This window comes from Cryptomeria japonica, chromosome 3 (assembly GCF_030272615.1).
Source record: "Cryptomeria japonica chromosome 3, Sugi_1.0, whole genome shotgun sequence".
Classification (NCBI taxonomy): domain Eukaryota; kingdom Viridiplantae; phylum Streptophyta; class Pinopsida; order Cupressales; family Cupressaceae; genus Cryptomeria; species Cryptomeria japonica.
Window position 1 is genome coordinate 565,833,910 of NC_081407.1, and position 12,838 is coordinate 565,846,747.

The 12,838-nt window shown below is 35.0% G+C and overlaps 1 protein-coding gene across 4 annotated transcripts in view; it reads right to left on the reverse strand.

Annotated features, from left to right (window-relative positions):
- Window positions 1-10,432, reverse strand: part of LOC131075665 (protein CHROMATIN REMODELING 20) — a 187,619-nt gene extending 177,187 nt beyond the window's left edge. For 2 of the 4 annotated variants that reach the window (XM_058012510.2, XM_058012507.2), the window contains exons 1-2: window positions 10,089-10,432; window positions 4,034-4,150 (exon numbers count right to left, since the gene is read on the reverse strand). In XM_058012510.2, coding sequence (XP_057868493.1) covers window positions 4,034-4,145 — 112 coding nt within the window. In that variant the 5' untranslated portion in view covers window positions 4,146-4,150; window positions 10,089-10,432. Of the gene's footprint in view, window positions 1-4,033; window positions 4,151-10,088 lie in introns of those variants that run through there. The other 2 variants (XM_058012508.2, XM_058012509.2) reach the window with 2 other exon arrangements.
- Between the last annotated feature and the right edge of the window lie 2,406 nt (window positions 10,433-12,838).

A 12,838-nucleotide genomic window follows, 5' to 3' on the forward strand; every position in this document is an offset into this window, starting at 1 on the left:
TGTGATCTGATCCAATTTTAATAATGATTGAATCTTTGATGGTATGGTAGATTTATTTGCTACTAGACATGCAACTGCTATTTTTGGATTGCTAACAAAATCAGTTGTATTCCCACCAATCTTCAAACCCTAGCTGACTGTGCTAAGGCACATCAAGAGGAAATTGCAAATTATGGCTTTTGAAGATAGACTACAAAGATAGTTTCCTTTGGGGAAGCTTTCGGTTCCAGTGTCAGTGTTATCTAAACATCAACAGGTGTATTTTTCTTAATTCTTTATTAACTTTGTGATGAGAGACTTTATGATAATTGAAGGTTAAGTATTCCTGTTGAATAACTTTGTCAATTTGTTTATAAGGGGTTTCTTTGTCAAGTTGTAATAATAAGGGTTTCATTTGCTTCTTATGGGTTTGTGTTTACTTAGTTTTGAAAAACCCTTGTTGGGTTGTGTGAAAGGAAAATGATATTCTCTTTGAATTAACCCATGTTGGGCCAATCATGTTTTGAGGTTCCCTGTGATGGGTGTTTATCCTTGTAGGTCTGCAAGCAAGTTTGTGCCTGTGTTATCCCGAGTTAACATCCTAATATCATCCATGTTGCATTTGAGCTCATGTCATTAAATGTTGTGACAAATGCAGTTTTATTATGTGTCAGTTATCTGTTAAAATAACTGCATGACAGGTTGATTTCAATTAATTGGTTATGATGATGCTCTTTCCTACATAGTAGAAGTTAGAATGTATTGTTGATTTCTTAGGATTTTCGTTTTCTATCGATAACATTTATTGGCAATCTTGTTGTGTAATATTTTGATGGAATTTATCCTCATCTTATCTCAACAATTGTGCTATGGGTCCACCTTATTGAAAGATAGATGGACAGGATCCTTGAGATTAACATAAAAGATTGATTGTGCAGAAGTTAAAGAGGAGCGCCTCCTTCTGAGTTGGTATACTCTAACCTATGTTGGTTGATTACCTTTTATTATGAGTATTAGCATGTAATTCTTTTCTTGAGTCAAGCATTTTTCAATTTCATCATAGAGTATGATTTCCTATCCCGGAGTACAGGAAATTGATTGGATCTTTCAGTGGCTTGGAATGCTTCTAAAACAGGGCATACCAAATCTTCAAGGGAAATTATTGGGATGGGCATACACTCAAAGGAAGTTCAAGTACTTTGGAAGCTGTGATTGGACACAGCTGCTGCTGAGAGGGAGTTCCAGCTATTTTGGTATATCTTAGGGGTTATGAGATTCAGGTGTGCAGATTGAAGAAAGTCCTGTATGGCCTCAAACAGGACTCTCGTGCTTGGTATGAAAGAATACTTGTTAAGTTTAGAATTTTGTAAAATGACGCTGACTCTAACATCTCTTTAAGTCATCCAATGATGAAATGCTAATTATAGTTCGATATGTGGATGATTCATTTCTTACTAGTAAAGATGAACTTATCATTAGATGTAAGAAAGAACTAGCTTCAGAATTTGAAATACTTAGGTTTCATGCATTATTTTCTAGGTCTAGAAGTATGGCAAAGGTCTAACGAAATTTTTCGAAGTCAAGGAAAGTATACTATTGATATTTTGAAAAGATTTAGAATGATGGATTGTAAACTCATGTCTACTCCTATGGAATCTAACTTAAAGAAGTTAAGTGTTTCTGCAGCTAACTCTGATTTTGCAGATCCATCAGAGTTCAAGCAGTTGATTGGATCACTGATGTATCTAGTTAACACTAGACCAAACATATGCCTTGCAGTGAAGGCTCTCAGTCAGTTCATGAGCTTGCCCAAACATGTTTATCGTGTTGCAACCAAGCACATCCTAAGATACTTGCGAGGCACAGTTGATTATGGGCTGAAGCTGCTTAAGTTCAGATTGGTCAAGAAATGTTACGGACAAGGAAAACTCTTCAAGCATTCACCCACTACAATCTCTTGGACCTACAGGGACAGTCCTCAGTTGCATTAAGTATTACTGTAAATAAATACATTGTTGCAAGTGTTGCATCAAGAGAAGCAGTGTGGTTTCTCAAAATTCTTCTTGTGCTATTTTGATTTATTATCAGGGTTGTATATTGATGTCTGACAATTCCGTGTTTTATGGCAGGACAATCCTATGTTGCAGATGTTCTCACCAAGTCTCTTGAAGCTTGAGATAGACTTAGAGCTGTGGAGAACACCGCCTTGGTTGAGAGGGAGTCTCAACCTCTGTGATACATTGTGTTGTATCAACCATCCTCTGCGGGCAATGTAAGATGGTAGAAAAGATCCTCTCCACCCTCTGCAAGCAATGTAAGGTGGATCCAGTCTATGCTTGTGTGCGAGCTGGAAGACTATGTTATGTAGTTCCATTCTATGCTTGTGTGCAAGATGGAAGACTACAATATTCTGATTATGTCTATTCCATTTCTTGCTTGTGTGCAAGATGGAAGATTATGATGTTACATTCTTCTTTGGGAGAAGACTAAGGTAAAGACAATGAATGATGGATATGCGTGATCGATGGCATGGAAAGACTCCATGATGTGCATGAATAAACTGTGTATGTATTCATGACTTGTAAGTATGCATGTTAAAGTTTGAAGTCATCCTCCACAGGCATTACAAGATGGATACTATGGGATATTGTGCATGAATAAACTGTGTATGTATTCATGACTTGTAAGTATGCATGTTAAAGTTTGAAGTCATCCTCCACAGGCATTACAAGATGGATACTATGGGATATTGTGCAAAGAGGTGCAAAAAGGCACCATTCAGCTAAAATATATTAGCACAGATGAACAGGATGCAGATATCCTTACCGAACCCTTATCCAGAGTGAAGTTCGAATACTTCAGAGACAAACTTGGTATTGTGGAAAACGGAACCCTGATTGAGAGGGAGCTCCAATCTCAGTGACTCTATTTGCAGCACCTTGATCATTCTTTGCTTGTGTGCAAGAATGAATTTTGTCCAATCTATGCTTGTGTGCTAGATGGAAAATTGTAATTATGTAAAGACCCACTTGTGTATTACACTTTCTATGCTTGTGTGCTAGAACCATCCTATGCTTGTGTGCTAGGTGGAAGATGTAATTCTATGCTTGTGTGCTAGATCCATTCTATGCTTGTGCGCTAGATGGAACTCTAAAGGTTCAGATTATGTATTCTCTTCTTCCCTAGTTAAGAGGGAGTGTTGTTTATAACTAGGGAAAGATGGGTTCGGATTGCCTTAAGGCAACATCCGAACCCATTTAGGACTGGGTCCTATCTTTAAGGGGTAGCGTGGCCCCAAGACAAGTCCAGCCCCATCCTCCACGCTACACCAAAAAGGACTCACGCCACAAAATATAAATTGGCACCAAAAAGGATTGAGGCCGACCTTGGTCAAAAGATCCATATAAATAAAGTTAAAGTGCAAACACAACTGAGCAATCAATGCAATCAGCGAATTAGCTCTGCTTATAAAAGTGCGAATTTATCCAAGGATTGTGCGAACTTGTCCAAGAGGATATAGGCCTCTTTTGGTGCAGACTTGAAGTGCTTAGAAGTGCAGATCTGACATACAAAAGGGATCAGATCTGGAGAAGCAAGCTAAGTATTGTATTTGTGCAATTAAGAGAGAATATATAATCTGACCTGTGGGTCTTTAATGCTGGGTTTTTCTTCCTTGGAGGTTTTCCCAGGGTATTTGCGTTTGTCTCTTGTTTACTTGTTTCATTTCTGAGTTTACTGAATTATGGTTTAATAAAATATTACAAATCTGATTAACAAACTAGGGCATAATTAAAAGACATAAATCTGATTACTGATCTAAGGCACAAAATTAACAATATATACATACATATATATATGTACATATATATGTATGTATATGTGTGTGTGTATATGTATGTATATGTTTTTATATATGTATATCTATATGTTTATATATATATATATATATGTATATGTATTTGTTTATACATATGTATATATATGTATGTGTGTGTATGCAACTTAGGCTATATCCAAAGGCACATTTCCAATATCCTTAGAACAACGTCAATACCTTCCTTTGCAGCTGCTCCAGACACAGAACCCTCTATTGATTTCTTTGAAAGGAGTGATTTATCTTCTACATCAACAGCATGATTCTCAAAAGTTGATGTCACAACCTTCATAATACCTGAAATATGTGCATTCTACCATCAGCACCAATAGCAAAACTCCAAGAAAAAAGATAAAAACTTTAAAATATAAATAAACAAGTCATATACATCAATCCAATCAACACACACAGAATTCACTCAAAATATGCGATATGAAAGACCAAAAGTTATGGATCATAAGAGAACAATCATAAAAATCATTTTGAGACCTAGAATAAGAAAATACAAATTTCTGTAATTAAGGAATCAGAATTTGACCTATGGGTATTGCAAACATTTGAATTTATTGTCTCTATCCTCTAAAAAGAAAAAGTGAGGCTCGCCTAAGGGACAGCAGCAAGTTCTGTTACCGTATGTAAGGAATTCACCATGAACATTATTGTGATTTCCCCGCACATTTGAGAGAGGAAACTCCCTCATATGATGGGGAATTTGTATTTGTGTGTAACTTTACCCTGGAAGTACCATAGGAGCAAGAAAATAAAAAGGAAAAAAAGGGAAAATATGAGAAAGGGAGAAACCCCAGGTAGACTGAAATGCAAAAGACCACATGGATAACTCCACAATAAGGGAAAGTTAGCTACCAGATTTGAAATTTTTTGCTCATTCAGGATGTCAAAAAAAAAATGGGAAATCCAGAATTTTTTAAGGAATCGAAAAGACCTTACAAAACTGGATAAATTCAATTGTTCCAAAAATATAGATCTGGACGGATTTGATTCAAAAAAACTGTATTTTCAATTTGGTAGCTCAGGAAAAATACTGTAGATTAGAAGATCCTGTTTGCTGATGTCAATTGAGATGGGTAAGTGATTAACATAATGGAACAGCTGAAATCTGACAAACACTTTTATCCAAATTTGGATACATGCAAGCATTATTGTGCATTCCCATCCAAACCCTGGCATCAAAGAGAATAAAAGAGAGATGAAAATTACAACTTCTACCCCTTATTACAATATAATTCTGCCTATTTAATAACAATGAACAGAGGAAATTGCTACATGACAACTTTCCACCTCTTCCTCCAATCGTAACCTCCAAATGCTTTGATTACATTAAAGACTGTTAATAGCTTCACATCCACATACAACCCTTGATTGTTATTTTTTAATGGTAAATGAGAGCTCTAGGATCCCTTGCATGTCTCCTCCATTGGGTGAATCCTGAAAGTTCCTGCTTCATTTGATTTTCCATAATTGATCCTCAACTGCAACTTGGTGCCTCAGACCATAAAACAAAACCACCTTTGATTATAGACGATTACAAAATAATAAATTGTCTGCTCATTCCTCCTATCAAGGAGAGAGGAGGGCATCCAACTTAAAGCCGCACTTCATTGGGTGCCACTATTACTTCCAATGAGAGATTCACAATTCCAATGATTGCCATCAGTGCAATGACAATCAAGGAGATATCAAAATCTCTACCCAATCAACTTTAAAAATTGTTATTGGATTGCCCTACAAGGCTAACTAGATCCAGAAAAGTAGAGTCCTTCCCAAGCATCTGCTAAATCACTCATGGAGAAAAAAAAAATTATACTGACAAACATCCCATTTTCTAGAATATATGTAGCTTTATTACATTCCTTGAAATACTGATGTATTTTTAATTATTCCAACCTGGCCATTAGTAAGCGAGAATCGCTCAAAATGTTATCTATATTGCAACCAAGAACACAAGCACTGACATAAGAAGACCACCATGTACACGTTAGACCAACTCAAAATGAAAATAAGACTAGCAGTAATTTGAAAATTATCAGGTAAACGATCAGATATAGTAGACTGTTAGGAGCATGAAAAGGCAATTTTGTTGCAGGGTCCAAAATAGCATATGAGGGAGTCATCTAAAATGTGATGTTTTTACACATTTGGATTCCTCTTGAAAAGTTAGAATAACTCAAAACAAATAAAAGCAACTCGTTTTGAGACTATATGCCAAAGGTATGGCCTTCTAAAGATTGTCGGTACTTGTATTTATGACAGATACACTCAGGCTCAAATTTTGTTTTAAGATGCAACAGGAGTTGAATTTGTTTTAAAGGCTCAATTAAGATTGAATGGATCACTAATAGAAAAAGGCACGTGCGACAGGTTCAACCACGTCACAATCATCCCATATAGGACAAAATAGCAAAGCTGAAGAGCTGTCTGAGAAGTATGAAACTTTACTCTGCCTCTTGATCAATAATCTAACTAACCTCTCCTATAAATACATACATTGAGGTATTTGGGGTAGAAAAATGGAGAAGAAAAGATTTGTGAAGGCGGAGAGAACTCTAATTAACTCAATTTTATTGTAACCCTTTTGCAATTCTTGATATTGTCATTGTAGTTTATTGCCATGGAATCTATGGATAACTGGAATATTTGTGGTCATGTAGGTCACTAGGTGCAAGTGATAGGGTAGGATGCTAGGAAGGTGTTCTAGAGGTTCTCGTGAAGGAAGGAAGCTTGTATAACTGATTTTGATAGAGTATCTTGCTGGCTTTTTCTTCCCACATTGGATTTTTCAAAGATAAATCTCATAGGTTGATAGTCTTTCATGTGGTATTGTTTATTTCATTTGTTTATGTTATTTTCTTGCAAATTCAATAAAAATCCATACCACAAGTAGGTAAGATTCAGCTTTATCTAAGTATGATATGCCGTTTGCAAGCATAACTCTTGTTCCTCTCAGCATCTATGTGTTTGAATTAACCCCACATACACACACTCTTGCTTGCACAATGGTTTTATGGATTGATTAAGCAATCGTATGGACTTAGTAGCAAGTTTGGGGCATTAATTAAAAAATGCAATGAATGCATGTGTGTAAATAAGTATGTCAATTCTTGCATAAGGATTATAAAATGGCTGTGAATCCTTTAATGTTGTTCCAAAAAGGCATAGAACTTGGAAGCAATAAGACCTTGTAAAAAAACCTCTGTTAATGATAATTTCAGCGGGATATCCACGTACTTCACAGGTCAACTAGGCCATTTGATGCAGTCACAAAGATCAGGGATCCAATAAAGGGCAAACAATCTTAGCAGCCACGTGCACTAACATTTTATCATTTAATCAAATCAAATTTGGCAAGGACTTATACTCAACCATCACACCCTTTGGAAGATATAACAAATAACGCTTTCTTTGTTAATCATTTTTCAGACTATATAACAAATAACTTGGCAAGGACTTATACTCAACCATCACACCCTTTGGAAGATATAACAAAGAACACTTTCTTTGTTAATCATTTTTCAGACTATTCAACCATCACACCCTTTGGAAAATATAACAGATAACACTTTCTTTGTTAATCATTTTTCAGACTATATACCAGCCTCAACGGCATAACAATCCAACTACAAAAACTTACGATCACCTCACTTCTCAACCTCACATGTACTAGCATCAGCAGAACTTCATCATAGCCATGGATTACAGTCCTTTGTAATTTTCTTTCTCCCACAAACATTATTTATCCCTCCATCTCTGATCTCCTGTCCAAAGAGGGAATCAATGTTTTTAATAAAGTCCACGAGGCCAAACAGCCTATGGGACGCAAAAAAAGCATGCAAAACCCAAGCAAACCCAGACGAAACACTGTGACTGTTAGACCTCTTTCTCCTTCTGCAACCTGGATCTTCTGCTGTGTATCTTGATTAGGAAATCTGCAACTCTTGTTATCTTTTCTTCGTCAAATAAATTACTCAAGGTGTTTATGTTTAGTGTGTCAACATGGTTGATCCGAATGTCATTGTAAGCTGGACACTCCATGATGTAATGCCATTTTGTCTCGACCACCCCTTGAGTGCAATATTTACATCTTCTATCTTCCCATTCCTCTTTGGGTATCATCGATCTCCCTGTTTCACATCTGAGTTGATGTGAGCTGGTCCTTATCTGAGCAATTAACATTTTTGCCTTCCATTTTATGTCCATTCCTATGTAGTTCTTTTGTGTATGCTCATACGTGGGATTGAAATGTTTGATATAGTATTCCTTTTTCCTCCCTATTTGACCTACCCACATGCTTTCTTTGAATTTTCTTGCACATATTTCTTTATTTCCCCATTGTTATTTGAGCAATCTTTTAGATTAATATTCCATTTATTCATCCACTTAATGTTTTATTTCATCCATGTGCTCTTCCTTCTGTCTAGCTTTTCTCCTGCTGCCAATTTTGGCCAACAATGTATCTCCATGTTTTCTAACCTCCTTAAGTAGCTTAGCAGCTGGAACATAGCTGATGCCTCAATAGGGAAAGCCCCTGCCTCTGCCAGGGAAATCTCGTATGGGATAGAGGAGTTAATCTTGAGGCTAGCCATAATTAAATGTTTTTGTTATCTCTCTATTCGTCTCCATTCTCTTGTTGAAGTGCTGCTGCCCCATACTTCACATCCGTATAATACCACCAGCACCACAAGAAGCCCAAAAAGAGTTTCCCTAGTTTTCCAATCCCATAGTTTAGCTCTTCTACATCTATTTTGAAGTGAGTATAAGGTTTTCCAACCCCTTGGATCCTCCTTGCTCTACATGTTTCCCAGTTGAGTTCTTTTGGAAATCTACTTTTATTCTTTTACCCTATTCTCTCCTTGTCCCCCTCATCGTACAAATGTGTTTTATTTTATAAGATTATCTACCGGTACCCCATGATAGGGTCGTCTGCCTAATAATAGATATGCCAACAATAGAGTCACAGACTAGGCAGTCAAAGTTGCCACCCCTCCTTTAATTCATTTCCAAACTGTATTAATCTGTGGATCTCCTCTGCTTACCTAGCCACTTCTCTTCATACAACATCTGGTCTTTACAAAGAAACGTCGTGCTTTATTCCATGTAGACAATTGAAATATAAAATATGTACGTTATGCCATTATTAATTGGTTGCCTGGTCAAGGAAAGAATTTATAACGCTAGCAGCTAGCCAAGATAGAGATATCAGCAAGGAAATTGACCCCCAGTAACAGAAACAGGGAGCAGAGAATTGGCAACGCCAAGATAATGCCGGTAAGGTTTGTGGACCGCCTTTACGAATAGAATTTTGCAATGTTTCGTATGTTTCTTAAACAGGGTAGGAACGCCATGCAGACCAAAGAAGAGCTCGGATTGAAAAACCCACATTCAAAACAGTACTCAGAAATGTCAACAAGGGTGTTTGTAACTCGCATGATTTCAAAGATAGTCCCTCTTCCCGGTGATGGATGAGAGACTGTAATCGGAAATGCTGATTAAAAGATTATTACACGGTCATTCCCAGACATTCTTTCAAATGTTCGTATGGACTGTGGAAATATCATATGTTTAATTAAAACTGTGTAGTTTATAACTATACTTTGGCCAAATGGCAGCACTACAAACAGCAGTTCCGTGCTGTCAAATTCATCCAAAACTTGGTCTGGCTTCATCAGCGCCCCCTCGAAAGGCTCTAAAGTAAATTGCAATTCAAATAGTATAGATATAACGTTTAGAGAATTCACGGTAAAACATATTCAATGAGACCCCATTATCATAAAAGAAAAATATCTTCCCAACATTACAAATGTAGCGGTCTTTAAATTGTCGATCCTCACTTTCCAACATTTCGTATAGTCATCATTTAGTGGAAGTGGTGGTCCAAAATACATTTTAAACATTGATTTTTTATACCAAATGAATGGAAAATCCAGCTAGAGAATATTTTTCATGCGAGGGCAAAAACAAAAGAATATTATTATACATTTTATAAACTTTGAAGATACATATTACAGGACAGTTATTGGGAATTTGTGAAATTTTACTCACAGAGCAATTATTCCTCCTCCTCTTCCTCATAAACTATGACGAAGGAAACTTCTACCCCATTTACATTCCAAAAAGAAAAGACTAATTAACCTAATTCACCAGGAAACATGAAATCTTCAGAGTTCGGATGCCTATTAAACAGGTCGCATGATTTATCGAGAAGGAAGAATTTACTCACGCTGTATGTGGTGTCGCTTATCTTGAATCGTCGGCAATCCCAGCGGAAGATGGACAATCCTCCGCAGTCATTCTCCCCTGAAATTGAACCTGTCCTGAAATCATATATAATTAAGGAGTTGGTCTGATGCCGACTTTTTATTTATTAATTAGTAACAAAATCATTACAAGTATTGGCAATGCATTGACATGCCGGACAGTGACACGCAAGAAGGAATGTAGTGCGAGTTATCAAACAGTCCAGATTCGTTCCAAATCCTCTGGAGTGAATCGACACAATTCGTGCACTTGAAGCATTCTTTCCCTCACTTCGGCAAGTAACCAAAAAAGGAAAAACATGAAAAAACTGCGAGTTCTTGTTACCCCCGCGTTGGGGCTTTTAAGTGATGCCACGCTGTTGCCGGGATTAATTTATTTATTTATATAATAATAAAAACTGGTGCCGGGATTAAGCATGTGATAGGTGCAATAATGTCGGTACTTTCTTTTATCTTCCAAGTAGGTGATCGTTAGTACGGACAATTAGAAAGCAGTGAAATGGAAGATTGCATATCTTTAATGGTGAAATCTTTAATGGTGAAGACAAGGTTGTCAAATATTTAGTAGACTTAAGTTGTTCTATATAATTTATAAGTTTTGATCTAAAATTAGTATTATTAATTATTTTAGATTATTTTATATTTAGTTGGTTGGAGTTATGTGGTTGATATCATCTTAGAGTTGATGTTTGAAACAATTAAAATTATTAGAAACAAAAATCTCATGGACTCCAAGAAACTTTCTATATGCATTTTTAGTTCAATTAGTTTGTACCAACTAAAAGTGATTATTATTTTTTCTTAAAGAAAAAACTTGGTTTTTGTAAAGTTAAGATTTATATTTTTAAATTTAAGATATTATAAAATTATGATTGGTTTAAAAAAAAATTGGTGTTATAGGAGCAAAGATTTATATTTTTAAATTTAAGATATTGTAAAAATTATTTATCTACATTATAATTGGTTTTAAAATTTTGCTGTTATAGGAGCAAATTTTTAGAGATATAGATTTTTTAGGTTTTTTTGGATTTCTTTGTATTTTAAAAACTGAAATGTCTATTTTATATTGTTTTTTTCATTTTATATCATTTATAATATCGCAAATAAAATATTTCTAAATAGAAATATAAATTTTAATAATTTTTTAATATTTAGTTTTTATCTGAAAAAATATAGATAATAAAACCAATTATAAAGATTTCATTTAGTTTAAATGAAATTAAATACAAATATTTCTTTAAAAAAAATAAACCTAATTATTATATGTATTCTTTATAATTATGTTTTATATATTTTTTGAAATCATTCTATTTTTATTTAATTTTTGAAAATGGTAATTTTTTTAATCATTTTAATATATACAAAATAATTTAATATCTTTTATTCATAAATTCAAATATTTTTCATTAAGTTATTTAAAAAAGTCTATTTACACTTTAATAATTATTAATAGTTATTTTATTAAAATTGATTATAATTAATATTATATAAATATAAAAAAATTAATATAATATTATACTTGTATGCCTGGAATGTGGTATCAACCTGTAATAGAGAAGAACACTTCAAACATACACATGAAACATTACATTAGAGTTAGAAATCAATCAAAACAAGTTAAATGAATCTAAACTATTTAAAATCGTTACATGCTCCTCTATCTCTAAAGATCTCTAAGATTCAAGGTGGCCCTCACTTGGAAGACCACTTGATCCTCAAGATGACAACCTAGAGAATGAGATTTAAATGATTATAGGATCAAAATGGATGCAACTAAGATCCTAGTGAAAGCTAAGATGATGGATTAAGATGAAATGCAAGATGCAAGACTAAATGTTCAAGATGATGAAGATATGAAACTAGGTTAATTCCAAATTGAAGATTAAATGATATTAGATGAGTTAATTATGCTAGAAAAAAATATGCATTTAAGCTAAATGAAACTAAAATGCTATGAGATGAATGCTTGATGTTTGAAAATAACAAAGAGAGCTCCTTAATCTGCAAAATTACTATAAGTTTGATGCACAAAAGACTTGATTTTTTTAAGAAGGAATGGGCTCTATTTATAAGGAAAATAGGGAAATGGGGGGTTGAGATTGAATAATCTCAACAAGGGCTAGGATTGAAAATTATCAATCCATGTGAGGGATTCAGTCCAATCTCAAGTTGACAAATGTCACCTTGAGAGGGCTTGAGAGGAGATGTAAGAGGCATTAAATGTCTAAGGAGACATGGAGGTTACCTTAGGAGGTAAGGCTATGGATAGGTTAGTGGATAACCAATGGATAAAGCCTTTACCCAAGGGGTAAACTCTTGTGCAAGGGTTAATAGGATAACTAGGGTCAAAGCCAATAGTGCTTGATGAGACCTGTTGTTCTCAAAATCTGATTCCCCTTCAATGCCCTTAATAATACAATCTAAAATGGGTGCCGAGAAGACATCAAGGATAAAGGGATTCTAGAGACAACATATGACAAGGTTTGGTTAGACCTTCTACACTTCGGGCTATTCTTTGAGCCCAGGTGGGTATACCCTTTGTGAATTAACTTCACACTCTTAAGCAACAAACCCACAGCAAACCAGTCCAGAAAACCAGTGGGTTTATTCACCTTGAAAACAACTGAAAACAAAGGATGAAACAATACTCAACTTCAGCATATTTGATCAACAAAGCATGCAATAAACAGCTTCGATTAGTACCAGTGCTTTA